The following is a 26229-nucleotide window of genomic DNA, read 5'->3' as shown; positions in this document are numbered from 1 at the left end:
AAAGAAATGAAGTGTAAAAAAATAAGTTGAGCCCTGCTCTTCGTAGCAGAATGCATGGCATTTGGCTGGATTATTCAAACATTTTTACCAGTAAAGTAAGTAGGTATATTTCATGAATAAAAGTCTGTCAGTTATCTGTATATCTACAGTCAAAGCACTTCTATTCATATCTTTCAGTGCTCTGTATGCCATTAAAAAACAGAGCAAGTGCTTCATTTCTTGCATCTTTACTGCTATACTCCTTGCACAGTGTATCCCACAAAAATTTCCAGTCTTTAGACTTCACCAAAACTCTGTCATCTAAGTGTGGTTCACCTCGCATTCTTGTCACATTCAGTTGCCATATTCGAACAGTGTTTATCACCACATGCAGTGACAGAAGACTAACAGTAACTTCAGTTGGGCGATTGGGACGTTATGATCCTTTATTGTACATATTATTGCATGACACTTATCCTTAACTATGCTCCAAATACTGCAATCCATGGTCTACTGTGTTTTTGATTGCATTATTTTACTTGGCTTGGTTGTCCTTTTATACTCTGGTAATCATTGTTGCCACAACTGCATCATGGCCATTGATACTAGTTTCGATGTGGACATCCTCAAAGAGGTCAGCTCTGTTTGTTACCGTTAGATCACATATATTTCCATCATGAATGGGGTTTCTAACTATCTGTTCTAGATAGTTTTCAGAGAAGCCATTTAGTACTGTTTGATGCGATGTCTTATCACACCCCTAACAAAACTGTAATTTTCCCAATTAATTGTTGGATGATTAAAGTCTCCACCAATGATTACAGTATCACTGACTATCTTATGTACAAGTGTAATGAGGTTTTCTCTTAAGTTTTTGGAGACATTAAGAGATGAGTCTGGTTGGCAACAGAAGGATCCAATCATCATTTTGCGCCCGTCCCTGATATTGTGTCTTGCCCAAACAATCTCAAATGCAGCTTCAATTTCTATGTCAGTGGATTTGAGTTTCTTGTCTACTGCAACAAATACACCACACCCATTTCCCATTTGCCTATCCTTTCGATATACACTTAAATTTTCCACAAAAATCTCACTGCTATCAATTTTAGGTTCGCAACTGACTTAGGCCCTCATCTAAATGTAGTCTATTGTGGGTCCCTTGAATAAAAGACTGTGTCCAGTTCTTGCAAAAAAGCACAGGTAACACTCATCTACAAGAAGAGTAGCAGAAGTGATCCACAAAACTACAGTCCAATATCTTTGGCATCAATTTGTAGTAGAATCTTAGAAGATATTCTGAGATCAAACATAAGGAGGTATCTTGCACAGAATGACCTCTTCAATGCCAACTAGCATGGATTCTGAAACCATCAATCATGTGAAACCCAACTTCCACTTTTCTCACATGGCATACTGAAAGCTTTGGATCAAGGCAGTTAGAGAGATGCAGTATTTCCTGATTTCTGAAAAGCATTTGACTCAGTACTACATCTATGCTTATCGTCAACAGTTCAGTCATATGGGGTATCAAGTGAAATTTGTGACTGGACTGAGGACTAATTAGTTTGGAGATGCAGCATGTTATCTTGGATGGAGAGTCACCATCAAATTCTACATCTGCATCTACATCTGGCTACGAAGTCTTTCGCGACGTATTTCCTGAGTAAAAATTTCTCGGTGTACATGCCGCGTCAAATCAGGATAAATCTCCGAGCTTTCGACCACTACCTCCATGGTCGTCGTCAGGGCTAAAACTGACTGTCGTGAACTAGCGAGGTTCCCACTTTTATATCCAAAGGACGGCTTCTTATTGGCTGGAATACGTCAGCGATATGGCGCGTAGCGAAGTGGTGCCCTCTACTTCCATAGATGTAGTTGCTATCCCGCGTTGCTTGCAGCGCCATCCCTTAAATCAGGAGGTAAAGTGCGAGAAGTTTTTCTCAGTGATTTTTCTTTATCCAGTGCACTCTTCCAAGTGTTGCTAAGTGCATAGCCGTTGTCTCTATTAAAGTTATTATCGCTAAGCCTAATTTCGACTGCTTCCCGGATCACAGAGTCCCAGTAATTCGATGTGTGGGCTATTACTCTGGTTTCTTCAAATAAAATCTTATGCTTGTTAAGCAGGCTATGTTCAGCCACCGCTGATTTTTCCAAATACCTGTATTTCAGGTGACGCTGGTGCTCGATGCAGCGGTCGGCAACGGTTCTTACAGACTGGCCCACGTAATTCTTGCCGCATTCGCAAGGAATAGTATAAATTCCCGGCACTCTTAAGCCGAGACTATCTTTGACTGGTCTCAACATTTCCTTAATTTTCCTAGGTGGTCGGAAAACTGGTTTTATTCCTTGCCTCTTCAGGACTCTGGCTATCTTGCTCGTTGTAGCACCGCAAAAAGGAAGCCGCGCTAAGTGTTGGTCCTCTTCTTGTATGTGGCCGGCATCGTGTCTTACTTTCTTGGACAATACTGATTTAATTTCACCGGCAGAATAACCATTCCTCTTGAAAACAGTCGTCAAATGGTTGATCTCGGGACCGAGGTGGTCCTTGTCGGAAATAGTCCTGGCTCTGTGTACTAAAGTATTCAGCATAGCTCTCTTCTGAGACGGATGATGGAAGCTATGGCTATGCAGATATAAGTCTGTATGGGTTGGCTTCCTGTACACAGAATGGCCCAGTCGTCCATCCGGCTTTCGCTCTACCAACACATCTAAAAAAGGTAACTTCCCTTCCTTCTCTACCTCCAATGTAAATTTTATGTTTGGATGTACACCATTCAGATGTTCGACGAACTGCTGCAGCGTGTCGCTGCCGTGTGGCCAGATTAAAAAAGTATCGTCGACGTATCTGTAGAAGCATGATGGGCGGAGGTGTGCACTGCTCAAGGCTCGTTCTTCAAAGTCCTCCATGAAAAAATTCGCTATTGCTGGTGACAGTGGCGAACCCATGGCTGTTCCATCCGTCATTTCATAATAATTTCCACTGTATAAAAAATAAGTGGTCGTCAAGGTATGCCGGAACAACTTCAAAATTTCTGAGGAGAAATGAGCAGACAACAATTGTAATGTGTCATCCACAGGTACTTTGGTGAACAGAGAAACCACATCGAGGCTGACCATGGTATCACTTGGGCCTATCTTCATCTGTTTTATGATATCAACAAACATTTTTGAATTTTTAATATGATGTGGGCAGTGACCAACTATAGGCGCCAACAGTTTAGTTAAGTGCTTTGCAAGCTTGTACGTAGGAGAGCCAATAGCGCTAACAATCGGTCTCAACGGGACGTTCTCCTTATGAACCTTTGGCAAACCGTACAGTCTTGGTGGCCTAGGTGCTCTCGGCCGTAAGTTCTTCACCAGTTCGTCGGAGAGGCCAGAGTTTTTTAGTAGCTCCCTTGTCTTCCTGCTGAGCGCCGATGTGGGATCCCGTCTGAGAACCCGGTATGTGCTGTCCTCCAGTAATAATCCAACTTTCTTATGGTAATCTGTAGCATTGAGGATTACCGTGGCGTTCCCCTTGTCAGCAGGTAAAACAACTAGATCTTCATCCTTCTGCAACAATTTCAGTCCTTGTCTCTCCTCTCTGCTGATGTTTGACTTAGGCGGCTTGGATGTCGCTAAAATCCGGCTAGTAGCAAGCCTTACGTCATCCGCTGCTTCTTGAGGAAGCTGACGAACTGCTTGTTCCACTCCACTAATGATCTCAACCACCGGTAACTTACGTGGAGCTGGGGCAAAGTTCAATCCTTTACTGAGAGCCGAGATGGTAGCTTCATCAAGTTCCTTGTCAGAGAAGTTGATAACAGTGCGGTGAATGCCGTTGGACCCAGTAGTTCCTTGATCACGGTTAAGCCGCTCAAATTTATCAGCCTGTTTCGCCGTAGTCCTGCTTAAATTGGCTCGTTGGTGTGCCGCCAAAGTCATATCCACCCATTCCCAGTCCAATGGTGAGAGGACTTCGGCCAGAAATAAATGGCAACTAAATAACAGGCGAGCGTTCATGTCTAGTTCATACCTGGTATGACGTATCCTCTCCTTCACAATAGCATGGCTGGTCTTTCGTAAAATTCTGTTTACTGCAGCGCTTCTGATGTGGTGTTTGACGACCGCAAACTTCGGTACTACCTCCTTGTCACGACAGCGTTGTAAAAAAGCCAGATTGCTCAGCAACTGAGACTGTTTCAGGCGCAGCTTCTCCAGGTGACGAACGCTGCGCGCTATGTCCTCCCCGTAGAGGAAACTAATATGGCTACGAAGTCTTTCGCGACGTATTTCCTGAGTAAAAATTTCTCGGTGTACATGCCGCGTCAAATCAGGATAAGGGATGGCGCTGCAAGCAACGCGGGATAGCAACTACATCTATGGAAGTAGAGGGCACCACTTCGCTACGCGCCATATCGCTGACGTATTCCAGCCAATAAGAAGCCGTCCTTTGGATATAAAAGTGGGAACCTCGCTAGTTCACGACAGTCAGTTTTAGCCCTGACGACGACCATGGAGGTAGTGGTCGAAAGCTCGGAGATTTATCCTGATTTGACGCGGCATGTACACCGAGAAATTTTTACTCAGGAAATACGTCGCGAAAGACTTCGTAGCCATATTAGTTTCCTCTACTGGGAGGACATAGCGCGCAGCGTTCGTCACCTGGAGAAGCTGCGCCTGAAACAGTCTCAGTTGCTGAGCAATCTGGCTTTTTTACAACGCTGTCGTGACAAGGAGGTAGTACCGAAGTTTGCGGTCGTCAAACACCACATCAGAAGCGCTGCAGTAAACAGAATTTTACGAAAGACCAGCCATGCTATTGTGAAGGAGAGGATACGTCATACCAGGTATGAACTAGACATGAACGCTCGCCTGTTATTTAGTTGCCATTTATTTCTGGCCGAAGTCCTCTCACCATTGGACTGGGAATGGGTGGATATGACTTTGGCGGCACACCAACGAGCCAATTTAAGCAGGACTACGGCGAAACAGGCTGATAAATTTGAGCGGCTTAACCGTGATCAAGGAACTACTGGGTCCAACGGCATTCACCGCACTGTTATCAACTTCTCTGACAAGGAACTTGATGAAGCTACCATCTCGGCTCTCAGTAAAGGATTGAACTTTGCCCCAGCTCCACGTAAGTTACCGGTGGTTGAGATCATTAGTGGAGTGGAACAAGCAGTTCGTCAGCTTCCTCAAGAAGCAGCAGATGACGTAAGGCTTGCTACTAGCCGGATTTTAGCGACATCCAAGCCGCCTAAGTCAAACATCAGCAGAGAGGAGAGACAAGGACTGAAATTGTTGCAGAAGGATGAAGATCTAGTTGTTTTACCTGCTGACAAGGGGAACGCCACGGTAATCCTCAATGCTACAGATTACCATAAGAAAGTTGGATTATTACTGGAGGACAGCACATACCGGGTTCTCAGACGGGATCCCACATCGGCGCTCAGCAGGAAGACAAGGGAGCTACTAAAAAACTCTGGCCTCTCCGACGAACTGGTGAAGAACTTACGGCCGAGAGCACCTAGGCCACCAAGACTGTACGGTTTGCCAAAGGTTCATAAGGAGAACGTCCCGTTGAGACCGATTGTTAGCGCTATTGGCTCTCCTACGTACAAGCTTGCAAAGCACTTAACTAAACTGTTGGCGCCTATAGTTGGTCACTGCCCACATCATATTAAAAATTCAAAAATGTTTGTTGATATCATAAAACAGATGAAGATAGGCCCAAGTGATACCATGGTCAGCCTCGATGTGGTTTCTCTGTTCACCAAAGTACCTGTGGATGACACATTACAATTGTTGTCTGCTCATTTCTCCTCAGAAATTTTGAAGTTGTTCCGGCATACCTTGACGACCACTTATTTTTTATACAGTGGAAATTATTATGAAATGACGGATGGAACAGCCATGGGTTCGCCACTGTCACCAGCAATAGCGAATTTTTTCATGGAGGACTTTGAAGAACGAGCCTTGAGCAGTGCACACCTCCGCCCATCATGCTTCTACAGATACGTCGACGATACTTTTTTAATCTGGCCACACGGCAGCGACACGCTGCAGCAGTTCGTCGAACATCTGAATGGTGTACATCCAAACATAAAATTTACATTGGAGGTAGAGAAGGAAGGGAAGTTACCTTTTTTAGATGTGTTGGTAGAGCGAAAGCCGGATGGACGACTGGGCCATTCTGTGTACAGGAAGCCAACCCATACAGACTTATATCTGCATAGCCATAGCTTCCATCATCCGTCTCAGAAGAGAGCTATGCTGAATACTTTAGTACACAGAGCCAGGACTATTTCCGACAAGGACCACCTCGGTCCCGAGATCAACCATTTGACGACTGTTTTCAAGAGGAATGGTTATTCTGCCGGTGAAATTAAATCAGTATTGTCCAAGAAAGTAAGACACGATGCCGGCCACATACAAGAAGAGGACCAACACTTAGCGCGGCTTCCTTTTTGCGGTGCTACAACGAGCAAGATAGCCAGAGTCCTGAAGAGGCAAGGAATAAAACCAGTTTTCCGACCACCTAGGAAAATTAAGGAAATGTTGAGACCAGTCAAAGATAGTCTCGGCTTAAGAGTGCCGGGAATTTATACTATTCCTTGCGAATGCGGCAAGAATTACGTGGGCCAGTCTGTAAGAACCGTTGCCGACCGCTGCATCGAGCACCAGCGTCACCTGAAATACAGGTATTTGGAAAAATCAGCGGTGGCTGAACATAGCCTGCTTAACAAGCATAAGATTTTATTTGAAGAAACCAGAGTAATAGCCCACACATCGAATTACTGGGACTCTGTGATCCGGGAAGCAGTCGAAATTAGGCTTAGCGATAATAACTTTAATAGAGACAACGGCTATGCACTTAGCAACACTTGGAAGAGTGCACTGGATAAAGAAAAATCACTGAGAAAAACTTCTCGCACTTTACCTCCTGATTTAAGGGATGGCGCTGCAAGCAACGCGGGATAGCAACTACATCTATGGAAGTAGAGGGCACCACTTCGCTACGCGCCATATCGCTGACGTATTCCAGCCAATAAGAAGCCGTCCTTTGGATATAAAAGTGGGAACCTCGCTAGTTCACGACAGTCAGTTTTAGCCCTGACGACGACCATGGAGGTAGTGGTCGAAAGCTCGGAGATTTATCCTGATTTGACGCGGCATGTACACCGAGAAATTTTTACTCTGCATCTACATCTATATTCTACAAACCACCTTGAGGTGCATGGCAGAAGGTACGTCCCATTGTACCCGTTATTACGGGTTCTTACAGTTTCATTCACATATGGAGCAGGGGAAGAATCGTTGTTTGAATGCCTCTGTGTGTGTGTGCAGATGGAGAAGTAAATTCAAGTTTATGCCAGGGAATGTGTCGGGACCCTTGCTGTTCATGTTGTATGTTAATGTCATTGTAGACAATATTAATAATAAAATCTGGCTTTTTGCAGATGACGCAGTTATTTATAATGAAGTACTGTCTGAAAGAAGCTGCCTAAATATTCAGTCAGAGCTTGATAAGGTTTCAGAGTGATGCAAAGACTGGCAACTTACTTTAAAAGTTCAGAAATGTAGAACTGTGCACTTCACAGAACGAAGAAACGTAGAATCCTGTGACTGCAATATCAATGAGCCACTGTTGGAATCAGCCAGCTCATACAAATACTGGGGTGTAACCTACTATAGGGATAAGAAAAGGAATGATCACAAAGGCTCAGTCGTGGTGAAGTAGATGGGAGACTTCAGTTTATTGGTAGAATACTGGGAAAGTGCAATCAGTGTACAAAGGAGATTGCTTACAAATGCCTTGTGCAATCCATCTTACACTACTCCTCAAGTGTTTGGAACCCGTACTAAATAGGACTAACAAGGGATTTTGAATGTATACGAAGGCGGGCAGCACAAATGATCACGGGTTTTTTTGATCCGTGGGAGAGTGCCACAGAGATACAGAAGGAACTGAACTGAAAGACTCTCAAGACGCGTAAAATATCGCGAGAAAGTCTACTAACAAAGTTTCAAGAACCGGCTTTAAATGGTGACTCTAGGAATATACTACAATCGCCTACGTATAACTCACATTGTGATCGTAAGAACAAGATTAGAATAGTTACTGCACGCACAGAGGCGTTCAAACAATCATTCTTCTCACGCACCATACGTGAATGGAACAAGAACAAATCCCAATAACTGGTACAATGTGGCGTATGCTCTGCTTTGCATCTCACGACGATTTGCATGGATGCAGATTTTGTGTTTTGATGATTGGAATACGGGCGTCCGCAAAAGTTTATACCACGCGAGGGGGAGGGAGGGGGAGCAATCTGTTTGGCGACGCCAATGTAAGGAGAGAACCATTTCCAATAACGTACCAACTGCTGGACCATCAACACACAATTTGATATCTCTTTTTCATTCAACCTCGCGTCTCTCAACAAGTTTTCGTGAGTGATCTTTGACGCTCCTTTTTTTTCTGGTCGCAGCAGAGCAGAGCAATTATCACAGCAGCAATCTTCTTCGTCCAATAATCCGAACCACAGTATTATTGCATATTATTACTTACAATATTATTCAACATTCTAGGGCTTAAGTCCATAATATTGCCCAATATTATTGTGCAATATTATCGACAGCCTATGATCCGCTTTAACAGAGATCTCAATAAATATTGAGCTGCACACAACCGACCGCCAGAGCTGAAAAATCGGTTTGTCGGTCGTCTCTCGTCTGAAAAGCCTTTACCTGTACAGTTACAATTACCATTTACTGGTCGGTTTCCTCATTAAGCGGAAAATGTGTAGGATGCTTTGCTATAACAGACAAAATGGAAATACCAGCTTTTTCTTCTGCGAGAGTATGACCATATCCCAACTCTGAAGTTGGATGTGATCTGACAAATACGTTGAAAGGTCTTCTTGTCGTTGAAGGGAATTTGGAGATGAAATTTCTCTTAACGAATTTCGTTTTCTGTTCGCGGCACTCCCGGTTGCCATGGTTTTGTTTGTGTGTCAAAATTTGCAGGCGGTTCGTTTCAGTTGGGTTTAACCTCACTTAATATTATACGTTCTGGTATCTAGTTTTATGCAGTAAGAAGAAGAACAATAATGAGATGTCGTTATAGCGTAATACTCACTAATGGTAACAGTTCATAATAACTTTTCTATTACTTTGTGAGTAAGAACGTATGTTGACATAGTAAATATGATTGTTGTGACGAGAAGCTAAGGCATTAAAACCCTCGCAACTTTTACATTAGGATAGCAGCAGTTTGCAACATTTGTCGTATCCGACGTAACTAAAGACGATTTTATTTTGTTAAGAGTGTCAGCTTGGTGTGGAAACGAAATATTAGAGCTTATAGGCCAAAAGTTTATTATTTTTTTAAATTTGGTATGCGTATTCCATGGATCCGTACATGCGAGTGATTCGCCTGGATGTGGAACGTGTCAATACAGTTGTACAAATACAATTAATGCTACGGAATAGTATTATAATATAATGAAATAGATAGTATCACTTTTTCTCATTTACAAGCTGTCATTTAACTAGTATAGCAATTCACACTATAACATTAACATAATATCATCCATCTAATAACTTAGAGACTAAATACATCTATTATTAAGGGAGTGCATTATTTATGGAAAAGAATTCATCTATGGAGTACAGTGGATGACCAAGCAGATATTTTTTTAACGTACCTTTGAACAGCGTTTCATTTCCTCTTGTACATTTAATATAATTAGGCAATGCATTAAAAGTCTTTATAGCTGCATACTTTACTCCCTTCTGTGCAAGTGATAGTTGCAACATGTAGATCATCCTTACCTCTAGTATTGTAGTTATGGTATGAACAATTTGTTTCATACTGAGCATAGTCTTTATTAACAACATTCATCATAGAGTATATGTACTGACTTGTTGTAGTTAGTATACCTAACTGTGTGAAAAGTTTTCTACATGAGGTTCGTGTAGGAACCCCACACATGATTCTGAATGCTCTCTTCTGAGCGGTTAAGATTTATTTTGAGGCTGGTGAATTACTCCATAAGATTATTCCATAACTCATTAATGAGTGAAAGTATCCAAAGTAAGCTGATTTTAAAATGTTGATGTCCTGAAAATGAGTGATGATTCTTAAAGCAAAAGTTGCTGATGAAAGCCTTTTTAGAGTAAGGGACACATGCTGTTCCCAGTTGAGCCTACTGTCAATATGAACCCCTAGGAATTTAGTGGAGTGCACCTGTTCTAGTTCCTGGTTGTCATGAGCAATTAGTATATTTTCTGGAGTTTTATTTTTTTGTGGAACTGTATAAAATTAGTTTTTTTAATATTATCTGAAAGAGAATTAATTGAAAACCAAGCTGTAACTTCTCTGAGTATATCATTAACATCAGTCTCCAGGTCAGCAGTAGACTTCACAATTTTTACTAATGGACAGGTGTAAATCATTAAGATATTAAAAACAGCTAGGGTCCAAGGACAGATCCCTGGGGAACTCCATGCTGTATTTTGCCCCATTCGGAATCCACTAGACTAGAAGATCCTTTGTTGCAGCCATTTAGAACCACCTTTTGTTTCCTGTCTTCAAGATCTGATTTTAACCAGTTACCTATAGGCCCTTTGATTCCATAATGATAGGCCTTTCCCAAGACTATCTTGTGGTTTGTATTTGTATTGTGTTTACAGAATCAAAGGCCTTGGAAAGCTCACAGAAGACACTAACTTGTGACTTCTTACTATTAATAGACTCCAAGACCTCATTTGTGAGTGTGTATATGGCATGCTCTGTGAAAACCCCTTTTTGAAAACCAAACTGTCTGTGGTTAATAATATTAAGTTTATCAAAATGTCCCACAATCCTGTTATACACTGCCTTTTTGACAACCTTTGAAAACGTTGTTAAGAGGGAGACAGGACTATAATTTTTGACATCTGTATAGCATCACCAGACTTGTCAAGAGGTCTCACAATGGCATATTTCATTCTCTCTGGAACAACTCCCTCATAAAGAGACTTGTTGCAAATGTGAGCAAGTACTACACTTAACATCATTACTGCAGGCTTTCAACAGTTTACAAGAGATGTTGTCTATACCTGAAGATCCTTTACTTTTCAATGAGTGAATTATTATTTTTTATTTCATTAACAGTTATGGGTCGTACATTTATATCATTAAAACATTGTGGGAGGTTAAGTTTCAGAATATCTGCAGCTTCCCTCAGGTCACCACTGAACCCTATTTGAGAAGTGACAGTAAGTGGTTGATAAATGTGTCTGCTATCTGTTTACTATCAGTTATTTTCAAATCTATAATTTTTAGGTCAGCAGTTTTTACATTGTCAGATGGTGCAATACCTGTTTCCCTCTTTATTACATTCCAAATTATTCTGATTTTATTATTTGAACAATTAATTTCAGATTCTATGCTCATACTTTTAGATTTTTTAATGACTTTAGTCCTTTAATAGTTCATCTGGAGGGGATTATTGGATTGTCTGGATATTATATACAGTTCTCTTTTTCTCTGGCATGATATTTTTATGCCCTTGGTGAGCCATGTGTTTTTGCTTGATTGCCTGTTCTGTAATCTGCAGACCTTTTTTGGAAAGACACTTTCAAATATACCTGATAATTCATCAGTAAATAAATTATATTTTGTATTAGCATCATTTGCAAGATAAATATACCTCCAGTCAGTCTCCTGAATGCATAATTTAAAGTTTTGGATATTTTCCTCATTCATGTTTCAAATGGTTTTCCACTGTGCACCAGCTTTGCTCTGATTTGTATTAAAGTTGTCAATTGTAAGTATTTGCCCATCATGATCAGGGAGACCATTTATGACTTTTTCAACTTTGATGTGATGAGTTCTACTCATATCTACAAAGATATTGTCTATTAGAATGCTGGAAGTGGCAGTAGTTCTTGTGGGAAATCTGACAGTGGAGACAAGATTGTAGGTATGCATTAAAGTTGCAAACTCTGTCTTAGAAGATAAGCTTTCTAGGAAATCTGTATTAAAATCTCCAGTCACTATAATGTTCCTATTTTTCCTTGTGAGATATAATAGCACAGAATCTAATTGTTTCATGAATACTTTAAAATTACCAAATGGAGACCTGTATACTGCTACGATTGCCAGTTTCTTGTTAGCTTCTACTCTTTCTGTGACACATGCCTCAAAGTGTTTCTCTACATCTATTGTATTAAAGGACAGGCTGTTTTTCACGTAAATAGCTGCCCCACTTTTGCAAATATACTTTCTACAAAATGAGGTAGCTAATACGTAGTTTGGAATATTGAGCATTTCGCTGCCAACAGTGACATGGTGTTCTGTCAGACAGAGAATATGAGCACAATTTGTGCCTGTTGGTTCATCAATATTTACAGTAAATTGGTCCAACTTACAGAGCAGGCTTTGAATATTTTGGTGAAAAATTTTGAGCTTATTTTTAATTACATGATTGGTTTTGGTGTTGCCACTGTTGGGACTGAGTTTTATTTCTTTTGCCATGCCAGTATTATAGGAACAGTTTTCTGCAGGGAAGGGGGAGCTGTTGTACTAAAGGACAGGCTGTTTTTCACGTAAATAGCTGCCCCACTTTTGCAAATTACAACATTTGTTGTAATTAACTGCATTACTTGCATTCTGATTGGAACCTTCCCTCTTCTGCCTCAGTACCATAAAAAATCCCCATTTGCAGCTGAGGACTTTCTTGATCTCAGACACAACCTTTGTGGAGCAGCTGCAGTCACTACTGTGCTCCTTTTTACCATAGAGGGTGGTTCTTCTGTTGGTGAGGTTTCTACACTGTCAGCTGGTACACTTGATCCTGTGTGGGTTGGTGTTGCTGTTTCTGCTATTGATGACCGTTCTTCCTCCTTAAATGCTGCTGCTGCTTCACAAGTTGGGAGTGTTGATTTCCCAAGGCATTTAAAATGAACTTGCGACCTTGGTTGCAGAGAAAAATACCAGACTTCAGTGATTGTACAAAATCAGGAATATCACCTATGTCCAAAGGCATATGTTTCCTCCATTAATGCACCTACTATCTGTCAGGGATGTTGGATGTCATGAATTTGGGTGGTGAAATCATCTCGGATTATCAGTGTTGTTTAGAAACGCTTGAAAAGTTTCCTTCATCTTAAGATAAGTAGCAGGAAACTTGTCGGAATGTTATGTCTAGACAACATTGGTCAAGGGTTACGTAGTGGTGGCCTTCCTTTATATTTTTCATAGTTAATGTGTGATGCATGCACATACTGCAAGCAAAATAATCGTCTGAGCCACTGTTGCACATTAGGACTAACCTGATAATGTTGCCAGGCTCATACTCAAGTTTTTGTCGTGATTGCTCCCTCATATCGGCCTTGATATCATCAAGATTGGCACTGCTAATATGTTGTTTTCTAAGAGAAAGTTCACATGGCGATCAGAAAGAGTTCCCTGATAGTTTCGATGTTTTACCAACAGCATTGTTCACTCATTGGTTTAATAATGATTACTATATTTATTTGTACAGTTGAATCACACATGTGAGAAGTTGCTGACATTTTATTGTTTGTTTGTTCTTAACAGTATTAAGATGCCGTACTTACTAGTAATTGATTTTCAGTTGACCAAACCTCATCCTCTCTTACTAGTGCAAGGTATCACTGAAAGAAACATGCTATGTCAGCCCTTTACCTCTTTTCTTCCATTTGGACTAATACTGAAGCTTGGAAATTGGTTTGTTTGTTAAAGGAGTGGGTTTTTTAATATTCTTGCAGATTTTGAAGTTCTTCAACAGCAGTATACAAACTGCAGATGCCTACATCAATATCCATACTCTATAAATCGGTGTGAAATACATGGCAGAGGATACTTTCCAATGTACTGCACATCACAGTTTCTTGCCATATAGTATTTGAGAAGAATTACCGCTCAGATGTTCCTGTGCACCCTAGAGTTAGTTAAATAGCTAGTGTTTTCATAGTCCCTGTGGAAGCTATTGTTTCTGTTGTAGGCTATGTTCCTACATTCCTTGTTTATAGTGGGTCTTGAAACTTTATGGGAAAGGCTTCGTAAAATATTTGACATCTATGTTGAAGTGTCTGCCAGTTCTGGTTTTTCAGTATTTGTGTGACAGCCACCCGTAAGTCAGTCAAATGTATAAGACCATTAACACTTCTCTTCTCTGTTTATGTCCAGTACCTCTTTAGTCTCATTTGGTGTGGGTCCGATATATTTGGGCAGTGTTCTCTGTTGGGTTGCACGAGAGTTTTGTAAGGCTTCCCTTTGTATTTGGCTTTGAATAGGACACAATCTGATGCTGCATGGCTTTCAGCAGGAGGCCCCTCCAGTGTATAATACCTGTAGATTTCAGTAAAACACATTTCAACTGAATGTTTTTGTACAATAGTGCAGGGGTTAGCTTACCAGCTAATCTGTCCTCTACTATAGTAGATAATGAGATAAATATGTTATGACTGTTTGAAGTTTCTGATTTGTGGTGTAATTTTTTTAGTCATTGTACTATAATCTGCTTAGGATTTTAACAGCCTGTTTTAATATTGACAATGTTGGTAATTTTGCATTCACTGTAATTGGGTATGACTGACCACTCTCCCCCCCTCCCCACCCCCCCTGCCCCCTTTCTCTCTCTCTCTCTCTCTCTCACACACACACACACACACACACACACACACACGCCTCTGCCTCTTGTTGGTCCTTTAAGTGTGTTAGGGTCTTAGAAGTTTGCTTTAGAATATTTTTTGTTTTATAAAGAGTTATATGACTCTTTTCAGAACAACCATATGATCTGATCTCTACATAGAGGACACTGATCTGTTATGTAAAGGGTCTGTCAATAAGATCCAATTGCTTTCAGGTAAGCAGTAATTCTACCTCTACCTACACAAGTTATCCACTCTTCCCCTATCCCCACTCGAAAGGGGAAGAGTGGTTAACTTGTGTTGAAAATGTCATTTTAGTTGCTACAACACTTCTATATACACTACATATTAAGAATTTGGAATTTATTTAAAACTGTCTGTGATGATAGCTGTTTGTCAGAAGCCAGGTGTGTATCTCTGCCATAATGCAATGTTACTATAAGTGAATAATTTTCATCCAACTACATACAAATTTTAAAAATGTCATTGCAGAAGTTTAAAACTGCCTATATGTCATAAAAAATTGGGTCAGTTGGTATGTGGACAGATAAGACCTCGACATTCAGCATTCTGAAATGACACTGTCTCAGAGACTTTATTGGTCTCAGACAGGCATGATTTTATGTATATAGACTGAAGCAATGAATGAAAATTTGTACCAAGGTTGGGAATCAAACCCAGGTGTCCTGCTTACTAGGCAGGTATGATAACCACCTCAGCACATCAGCACACGCAATTGCACGGATTACCCTGGAAAGCCTCCCTCCTTGATCAAAATTCTCATTGCCACCCCAGTCTACCTTAAATATCCACTTACACATGAACAAAATTGCCAAGGCCTTCCTTGTTCTGGAATAGCACCTCAGCATTGAACATAAATGGGATCCAGCCTGAAACCCAGGAGCAGACACTTATACAAATGAAATTACACAATTTCATACACTTTACTGGTCTCGTACAGATATGATTTTATGTACATAGACTGAAATGGCGAATGATTTTTTTTTTTTTTTTAAAGTCCTGTGCAGTTGTGGGAACTGCTGTGCCAAGGTGGCTTAATGGCTCGATTCCTGGCCTCGGTACAAAGTTTCACTCACTTCAGTCAATATGCGTAAAATCATATCTGTATTAGACCAGTAAAATCTCTGAAATTGTGTCATTTCATTTGTATAAATACCTCTACCTGGGTTTCAGGCTTTATCCTCCATTTACATTCGATGCTGAGGTGCTATTCCATAACATGGAGGGCCTTGGCAATTCTGTTCGGGTGTAAGGAGGGAATTTGAGGTATAGTGGGGGTGCAGTGAGAATTTAGATTGAGGAGGGAGGCATGCCAGGGTAATCCATGCAGTTGTGTGAACTGCTATGCCAAGGTGGTTTAGTGGCTAATTCATCTGTCTAGTAAGCAGGAGACTTGGGTTTGATTCCCGGCCTTGGTACAAATTTTCACTCACTGCTTATATAAGATTCAATATTCTATTGTATTGCTGTCTTGCATATACCCAGCTAACCATTAAGTTAATTCTTTGCTAGGATTTAAATTTTTACTTATATAACATATTGATTTTACTGAAGTTGTGTCATAATGATAATGGAAACCAAAGGACTTTCTCAGACACAGTACAGAAAATAATGGCTACTGCAGATGAGTCAATGCAGCTGATCAGTGACAAATTATGGTTCCATCTGTTTGGCTTTATGTTTTAGTTAACAAACTAAATTTTGGAACTAGTCAGACAATTTCGCATGTTCTATGTCAAACTGTAACACTGGGATGTTGTACAACTTTCTGGAACCAGAATTCAATGTACAGTATTGCAACCATGCCCTTTGATTACAACAGGATGATGCAGTTCTGCATAGCTTCCATGACTTGGAGTCTGTGGATAAATCTTTGCAGAACATGTCATTAGCTATGGTGTAAAACACTGGCCTAACATTAGTATGTGTGACAGTCATGTGAGGATATTTGTAAGGGAAGGTATGTGCTAAACAAGCTCACACAATGAAAGATTTGTATGATGATGTTTCTTGTGACATAATTCAGTACTGTGTGAACCTTCATGATATGGTACAACAGTGGTCACCATTTGAAGTCTGTGTTATTCAAAATATAATTTGGTAAAAGAAATGACATCAATTTCCTGTTGTACAGATCAGGTAAACCAAGTACGTTATATAATTTTCAACACTTTCAAAACTTTTTCTTATATGCTTTAGTTGCCAATTGCAATAAAAATGCTAGAAATAACTTTATACTATGCAGAACCCTACTATGGTTGAACTCTGCAGTACTGAAGTCTTGCCAACAAAGTACAAATTACAGTTTTTTTACAGTATACTACAATTAAATGAATCGAACAGTAGGACAATAATACATTCCATAGTGAACAGTTGGTTTTACATACAGTTTACTACTATACTTATTTCTAGTGCAAGATTATTGCTTACGATATTATTCATCTTAAATCCAAGTTGTTTGACCATTTATAAATAAGTCATTGCTTAAATCGTTTTTTAAAAGTATCTCCTGTCAGCATCTTAAGATTATTTGGTAGCAAATTACAAACACAGCTTCTTTGACATGTAGGTATTTTGCTGTTAACATTAATCTTCTCGTAACCAAATGAAATTCTGTTTTATACCTTGTATCATGGTCATGAATTTGCATGTTTCTACTTGTGGCTTTTTTGTCTTGTTTCCCTGTCATAATGGTTTCCAGCATATGCGTGGCATAAACTTTGAGAATATTGGAACTAGTAAACAGGCTTTTACAGGACGTTCTTTGTTACACCTTTACTACACTCCTCAAGGCTTTCTTCTACAATACTAGCGAAGCTGTCAATGCTAAATATGTATGGGAATTGGTTATACATCCTGATCTCCCCCCCCCCCCCCCTCTCTCTCTCTCTCTCTCTCTCTCTCTCTCTCTCTCTCTGTGTGTGTGTGTGTGTGTGTGTGTGTGTGTGTGTGTGTGTGTGTGTGTGTGCGTGCGTGCGTGCGTGCGTGTGTTTGTGTGTGTCTCCATCCATCACCTCCTCCCCCTCCCCCCTTGCTCTGTCCATCTCCTCTTCTCCCTCCTATCTCTCTCCACCTCCCACTCCCTCTGTCCATCTCCTCCTTCCCAATATCTATGTTTTTTTTCTTCAGCCCCCCTTTCTTCCATCTCCTTGTCCCATTTCTCATACCTAGAACCTTGTTATTTGTTATATATAAATAGATTGAGAATTTATGTCTTGTAAAATTAATGGTTAAGTCAGTTGCGATAATTGGTATTTGGTGTGTGTGAGATATCTCCTGCTGCTGGATCTGTGAGGATAGTAGCTACAATGACAGTATTTCACGTAGCTATAATCTACAAACTGGTGGGATTACGAAGTTTCGGACGTTAAAGATTTCATAGTAGTTTCTGATTGTAATGCGATAAGCCATACATACAACTTTTGTGTTGTATAGACAATTTGAGTTTGAAATTATACAAAAGGAGGAAGAACATATAATAGAGAAACAATTTGTCTAATGGTTTAAATGCCCTGCAGTCATGGTTAAAACTTGACCGCAAAAAGAAAATGAAATCACACTCTTTCACAATGCAACATAGCACAGCATTATTTCTCAGAGGCAGTTTTAAACTGAAACCTGAACATTGTCTTTTTTTATATACATAATCTCCTATGTTCATCCAGATGAACTGTTTATTAAAAATATTGTGCAAAAATTCGAAGAAATTTTTGAGATTTTTGCTAATAATATTTCCCTATTATATGTTTGTATATTAAAATAATATTTAGCCTACATCCATTTGAATGTTTATTAGAGTGTAATGTATGTAAAAATTTGAATTAAATTGTTCAAGTACTTTTCGAGATTTTCAGTAACAGTGTTAAACAATGACTTTTCTTTATAAATAGCTTAGATGAAAACCCATGTATGTAAGAGTCACAGGTCCTGCCCCACAGTACCAATCCATAATACAAGAAAGGGTAAAATACTCCAAAATATACAGTTTTTAGGATTTCAGAATTAAGGTATGATGATACTATTTTTAATACACATACTTGGTGTACAAGTATGAAATGCATATTTCAGACAACAGATGTCACACCCATGCAGTTTATACTATAAAGATTTGACACTGCACCAGTTTGTTGTGCCATGAACAAGTGACAGACATGCACCAGGAATAATTGGAAAAGTGAGTGCATAGTGTTGTGTTCAGTATATCTAAATTTATACTGAACAAAGAGCATCTGTGGACAGCATTATTTTTTGTTTCCATTTGAAGAAAACTGGTGTTGAATCATACCGATCACTTCGAGAAGCTTATGGTGAACATCCCAGATCACAGGTCTATGATTTGGGATGAACATGTGCCATCTCAAGACGAGTGTAAACGATGGTTTCGGCATTTCAAAAATGGTGACTTTGTTGTGGAAACCCGCCAAAAAAATATGGAGATGTGGCATTGGGAGCATTGTTGAATGAAGATGATTCACAGACACAAAAAAAACTTGCCAAGCAATTGGGCAGTACTCAACAAGCTGTTGCCAATTAGCTATGAGAGATGGGAAAGATTCAGAAGACTGGTAGATGGGTACCACATGAGTTGAATGACGTTTTTTTTTTAAAAAAAACATCTGAGGTATCACTTGCTTGTTGTGGAAGGAAGTTATTTTTGCACCGTACAATTACAGAGGGTGAAAAGTGGATTTCTTTTGAGAATCCCAAGTGCAAAAAATCATGAGTAGACCCAGGAAGACCATCCACATTGACCGAATGACTGAATCCCTTTGGCAGAAAGAGGGTGGTCTGTGTTTGGTAGGATGAGAGAGGCGTGTTTGATAATGAACTGTTAAAATCTGGGAAAATGGTTAATACTAAATGTTACCAACAACAGTTGACCAATTTGAACCATTTGCTGCTTGAGAAGAGGCCACAATAACAAAAGAGACAACAAAAAGTCATTTTTGTTCATGATCTGCTCATTCACATATGGCAAAACCGATTCGTGACACTTTGGAGGCACTCACCTGGGAAGTTATACTACATGCAGTTTACTTACCAGACTTGGTGTCTTTCGATTACCACTTGTTTACATCGATGGGTCATGCATTTACTGAGCAGCACTTTGGTTCGTACGCATGTGTCAAAAAATGGCTCGATAAATGGTTCACAGCAAAAGAGAGAAATTATTGCTGGGATGTTGTTCATAAATTGCCTGAAAGATGGGAAAAATGTATAACAATTGCTGGAGCATACATTGAATAAAGCACTATTTACCATTCTAATAATAATAATTGTTGTTGTTGTTGTTGTTGTTGTTGTTGTTGTTGCAGACATTCTCAGCTTGCTGCTTTCATGTAAGTTGGTCCTCTACTAAACCCAAAAATTTATATTCCGATCTGGTTTTCGACAGAATCTCTCATTCACAATAATTTTTCAATTTGGACAACTTTGTTTAAAGTGATTAATGTTACTTTTTTTCCTATGTTTCTAAGGTTGCCTATATCTTTCAAAATGGGCACTTGTCTTTTGAAGGAAGTCTGAAATATCGTCAGAAGGCCAGGCTCACTATTTGCACAAAGTCAACAGATTTGCCATCTGCATTGCAGTAGCCAAATACTTATTATCTAGAGTACTTTGGAAACCCTTGGGAACACCAAAATGTACATTTCTTATTCTTGACTACTTTCAAATTAACTAGTTAGTTTTATTTTCCATGGATTATTTGTATGGTAATTCGTAATGATGTGAAACAAGTCATTTTACATTCACATCACAAATTAAATTATAAACATGGTTACATGCTGAATGTTTATAAGTTTATTTAAACATATGGGTGCCCATTAGCAATTCCTACCTACCACTTTTTACAAGTCACAAAAATAAAAATTCTTCTATGGAATAGGTTCAGTTTGTTTTCAAATTTTACTTTGCTATCAGACTTATAACTGGGTGAGTAATCAAAAATTTTGGTTGCAGCATTGTGCACCCCATACTGTGATAAAGACTTCCTTAATTTCTAGTAATGAATGCCACTTTTCTTCTTTTATCATAATTATGGATCACTGTTCCTTTTGAACTGCAGTGGATTATTTGCAACAAACTCCATGAGAGAAGAAACATGCCGTGAGGCAGAAGTCAAACTGGTTGATTCCTTAAACAAATGTCTACAAGATGATAATGTGTGAGCACTACATGTTATTCCTATAGCATGGTTTGAGGAATAAGACTTTTTTTTCTGAAAGATGTGTTACTCCACTATATTATACCATATGACATTATTGAATGAAAATATACAGATACATCAACTTACTGATTTGTTTTTCCCCAATATTTCCAATGATTCTAAGTGTAAATGTGGCTGGACTAAGTTGTTTTAGGAGTTCTAGAATGTGATTTTTCCAGTTTAAATTCTGGTGAATATGGACACCCAAAATTTTTGTAGTTTCTGACCTGTTCCTTATTTTCTCACCATGTGGTACACTTACCAGTGGGTTAGTACCTCTAGAAGTGCAGAACTGAAGATGTTGTGTTGTTTTGAAATTGAGAGGGAGACCATTTGTTGAAAACTACTAGATAACCGTTTTAAGAACATCATTATAATTTTTTGCTGCTGTATGTGTGGTTGGATTGATTAAAATACTAGTGTCAGCTGCAAAAAGAATTTATTCTGCTTGTATATTAGACAGAAGGTCATTTACATATACAAGGAACAATAATGGTTCTAATATTGAGCCTTGTCTAACCCCGTATGTGATTTCTCCATAGTGAGAAGAATCTCTCTTATAATATTTCTTGAATTAGTAAGCACAGCTTCCTGCTTTCTTTTGTGTAGGTAAGATGCAAGCCATTGGTTGCCTGTACCATCAACTCCTTAAAACCTCAGTTTATATAGGAGAATCTTTTCTGCATTCTTTTGGTTAAATATTACCATATCCATTGGTTGCCTGTACCATCAACTCCTTAAAACCTCAGTTTATGTAGGAGAATCTTTTCTGCATTCTTTTGGTTAACTATTACACTATCCATTGGTTGACTGTACTATCACCTCCCTAAAACCTCAGTTTATGTAGCAGAATTTTTGATCACACAGTCACATGCCTTAGACAGGTCACAGAAAATGCCAACAGATACTACTTTGTTATTTAATACTTGTAAACATTGTTGAGCGAATGTGTAAATAGCATTCCCACCTGAGCAACTCTTCTGAAATCCAAACTGTGATTTACTAAGAATGTTATTGTTGTTGCCTTCAGACACTATTATAGAATACATCACCTTCTCAAAAGTTTTAGGAAAGTGGTATTAGTAATGTAAAGAAAGCTTTCAATATGAAGTTTTTTTTATTACCTTGATCGCAGGTATCTATACTGGATCTTTGGTGTGTATTGGAATTTGTGTATTTACTGCAATAACATATGTAGAAGTAATTTTGTTGTATTTAAAATTCACAGTCCATTACAATGGTATGAATACAAATGTGCAGTTCATCACTCATTGTTGTTTCATAACCTGTACTCTTTGGGTATATTGAAGAGAGGGTATGTAAAATTGTTATTTCACGATTACAGTTACTATAGTGTAAATACTTTTGTAATTTTTTGTAACCTTTCAGAGCTGAAGATGGCAGCTTATTCCTGTAGTAGTCCAGTGTATATACAAGTGGTCAAGGCAATGAAAGACTTTGTATTGGAGGCTTTCTTTACATTGAACATTTGATTGCTCTCCAGCCGACAGTGTCTGGTATTTATCATGTTAGTAGTGAAATGGGTTGGTAGTTATTGAACATCTCTCCTATCACCTTTCTTATTTCAGTCTCTTTGGAAAAATGCCTTGAGTTAATGATGCATTTCATTTTCCAGAAAAGACGGTGCTTATTATATGAGGACAATCTGTAGTACTCTGTTGGAAACACCACCAAATCCAGATGAGCTTTTATTTTTCCGGAGTCTATAAGTTTCTTAATTTCATAAGAAGTCAGTGGTACATCATATGATTGAATTGTATGAGAGTTGGTTTTTCAACATACTGATGTCATTCTCTTGAACTGAAACTTCCTGGATGATTAAAACTGTGTGCTGGAGCGAGACTCGAACTTGGGGCCTTTGCCTTTCGTGGGCAAGTGCTCTACCAACTGAGCTACCCAAGCACGATTCATGACCCATCCTCACAGCTTCAATTCTGCCAGTACCTCGTCTCCTACCTTCCGAACTTCACAGAAGCTCTTCTGTGAACCTTGCAGAACTGGCATCCCTGGAAGAAGGGATATTGCGGAGACATGGCTTAGCCACAGCCTGGGGTTGTTTCCAGAATGAGATTTTCACTCTGCAGTGGAGTGTGCACTGATATGAATCTTTCTCGCAGATTAAAACTGTGTGCCAGACCGAGACTCTAACTCGGGACCTTTGCCTTTCGCGGGCAAGTGCTCTACCAACTGAACTACCCAAGCACGACTCATGACCCGTCCTCACAGCATCAATTCTGCCAGTACCTTGTCTCTTACCTTCCAAATTTCACAGAATTCTTCGCAGAAGAGCTTGGGTACCTCAGTTAGTAGAGCACTTGCCTACAAAAGGCAAAGGTCCCAAGTTCGAGTCTCGGTCCGGCTCACAGTTTTAATCTGCCAGGAAGTTCCATATTAGCACACACTCCACTGCAGAGTGAAAATCTCATTCTGGATTCTCTTGAACTGTTTATCCCTATGCCTACTATATGTAAGAAATGGTTATTAAATATGTTTATTACTTGTATTGAGTAGTTTTTGTAGCATGTAGCTGCTGCAGGACATTTAATTGTTCTTGATAACAGGTTACGTTTCCCTTTTCCTTTCACAAGATACTTTCCTCCCTTTAGTGATCCAGGGTTTGTATGTGGCAGGCTAATGTCTTTTCTGATTAGTTAATATGGAAAGCTATTTTTAGCTTATCCTATATAATTTCTGTACACTGTTGTCTACCTTTTAAACATGTCTCCAGCAGTTGCTCGAGTTTTACAGTGACATAAATAATGTTAAAACTCATGGAACACATAGCAAAAGAATATGCTGCTGGCATGCTTCTGATAATTTCAACAAGATCTGCTAGAACATTTGCTTTGAGCCACAGAAAGTGTGGTCTTGCTTTAATTAACAGTACTGTGTTACTCATAATGAAATGTTGTCTTGCCTTAATTAACAGAATTACTCATAACCAAGTGTTAGTGATGCTGCAGTGTTAAGTGAGCTCCTGGCCCATCAGAAATCCACCCTGGTTCATAGAATATATGAGAAGAGTGCAAACTTCAAGCTCAGGCTTCCGTCCTCTGCAAATGGACTTACAGCATAATGATAGTCATTGGCAGGAATGCTTCACAACTCTATTGTAGAAGAATTAATTGTTGACCAGCTAGAGTGTGGTTATTGGTATGAAAACAGTGGCCAGTCACTTTAAAAGAGTTTCCATTCATCTACTGTTTTAACCACAGTTGCAGTGTTCAGTGTCCATAACTGATACATTAGCTGCAGTGCATAAGATAAATCAGTGTCAAATCATGGGACACTGCAGATGTTGGTTGCCACAGCTGACTCAATTCAAAAAGACCAGTACCAGAAACGACAGAACAACATTATTGATGAGCAACATAGTGTAAAATCATGAAACGAATTGTTTCTAGGTATAAAAACCAAATAACCATGATGTGATGATAACCAGTACACCCAGTCCCATAGCAAGTACTGAGCCTGTATAAGCATTTCAGACACAAAGATACAGTGTCATGGATATAAAGCCATTGAAAGTTTTGTGGAAGGGAAGAATAAGAAATCAGAGAACTTCATCTTATGATTATTGAGAAATGACTTTGCAGGTTGAAGTTTTCAGGCTCAATGTGTCAACATCTGTAATACTAGTACAAACAGGATTAAAAGAGAACTGAAATCAGCTACAAACAATAATGTTAGTATTTGCAAGATATGACAAGAAAAACCTTCAGATGTACCTGCTTGATGATAGCAAATTTGTTACCAGAGGCATTTAAACAGCTGCCGAGTATCCTCTCATACATATTGGCTCCATCCACCTGTTTCAGCTTCCTCACTGTCACCTTTTCCAATATCTCGGCTCCACTAGTCTATATAATCATTCATTAGCATTAGTTAGTTTCATGATCAAGCTGCCACACAATTGTTGAGCATTCATTTGGTCAGGCAGTGAGTTGATGGGCTCATACAAAATGTTGCAAGTACTCTCTTTGAGCAGTATTATATTCTTCATATAGACATGATCTTCAAACTTCTCTACCACCAACTATTAAACAATTACAATATGCAGACAATGTGTGCCTTTACTCAACAGTCATGTTTCTCCAGTATACTTGCCATAGTCTAGATCAGTAGTTGTCAGACTTTTTTGTTTGAGAGCCAACACAGACATTGTGGGGTGGCATCTTGGGCAGTACATGTATCAATCTTATTATCGATTGGTAACCTACGTAAATTGCATGTTATGAGCTCTCCTGGCTATAGTAATGAAGTGATAAGTTGGCTGGTGGCCCCCAAGTACTTATTGTCACAAGTCAGCACCATTCGGAACACTTCTTGTCAACTGCTTTCTATTTCAAAATGTAGCCCCCCCTCCCCCCACTCCCGCCCTCCCTTCAGAGAACCCAAAGTTGTGACATTGTAATTTCCTGATGAAGTGGTATTGTGTTGAGTGAGCAGACGGTAATTGATTATTTTAAATGCAATTTGTGACACAATCACAAATATTTACCACTTATTGTGTTGTTTACAAAAGCCCTAATTTAATTTCATATTCCTTACGGCAAATATGTAATTCATTTGAAGATGACTGTCGCTGTAATTCTTAAAATGTATACCAAAGCAGCTGATTGGTATGAGGCACACATCGCCACGAGTTATCAGCAATGGAAGATAAACAGTAAGACAGTCCCCTCTCACATCCTCTAACTGCACAGTGACCACACTAATTGCCCCTCTGCCTCTGAGGTAAGTGGCCAACTTTACTTCTCTCTCAGCTGAATTCACAGATGTCAATTAAAATTAAGCACATCTTAAAATGTTACTGTCTCTGTAAGTATTTATATTTGTTACTGATTGTGAACAGGAAAACTACATTCTGAGGAAGCTGTCAGTGTTAGCTGATGTTTCTGCATTTGGCTGTTAGGTGCTGGAAGCTTAGTGTTGTAAAATATGGAGGAGACTGCAGGCCACATGAATACTTGATGACTGCTGGTCTAGATTATGTTGTCATATGTTGTGACAGTGGGCTGATAAAAAAGGGTTGTAGCAATACTACCTCACAAATCACAAGTTGTTGTGTTTCCTCAAAAATATCTGCAGCACCTTGCTTTGCATGTGAAATTGGGAAAGCAAATAATATTAGGAATAATGTGATTCTGGGGACTGATTTAGGACTCATGACTAATAGCAGGCTTCTCAGGCTAGAAAAAGCTATAAAGATTCTACACACGGTGTCCAACACATACATCAAGTTAGTAGTCATGGCATTATACAAAATACAGTGCTGTTGTATTTGAATCTGTATTCTAGAAAAGCCTTAGACACAAATCACTGCTCTGCTGTGGGAAACTATGGAG

At 39.4% G+C, this 26229-nt stretch overlaps 2 protein-coding genes across 3 annotated transcripts in view; both read left to right on the top strand.

The window, feature by feature from the left end:
* Positions 1–3979: 3979 nt before the first annotated feature.
* LOC124606320 lies at positions 3980–8623 on the top strand. Its single transcript, XM_047138302.1, has 3 exons — positions 3980–3997; positions 4549–5101; positions 8607–8623. The coding sequence occupies exons 1-3, from the start codon at positions 3980–3982 to the stop codon at positions 8621–8623; spliced, it is 588 nt and encodes a 195-aa protein (XP_046994258.1).
* Positions 8624–8980: 357 nt separating this feature from the next.
* Positions 8981–26229, top strand: part of LOC124607339 (serine/threonine-protein kinase MAK) — a 271551-nt gene continuing 254302 nt past the window's right edge. Inside the window, exon 1 of one of the 2 annotated variants that reach the window (XM_047139644.1) lies at positions 8981–9111. The gene's annotated coding sequence lies outside the window, so the exon portion shown is untranslated. Of the gene's footprint in view, positions 9112–14763; positions 14847–26229 lie in introns of those variants that run through there. The other variant, XM_047139645.1, reaches the window with a different exon arrangement.

The sequence above is a fragment of the Schistocerca americana genome, chromosome 3 (genome assembly GCF_021461395.2).
Source record: "Schistocerca americana isolate TAMUIC-IGC-003095 chromosome 3, iqSchAmer2.1, whole genome shotgun sequence".
NCBI lineage: Eukaryota > Metazoa > Arthropoda > Insecta > Orthoptera > Acrididae > Schistocerca > Schistocerca americana.
Note: the sequence above shows the minus strand (reverse complement) of the source record. Positions and strands in the feature narration are given on the sequence as shown.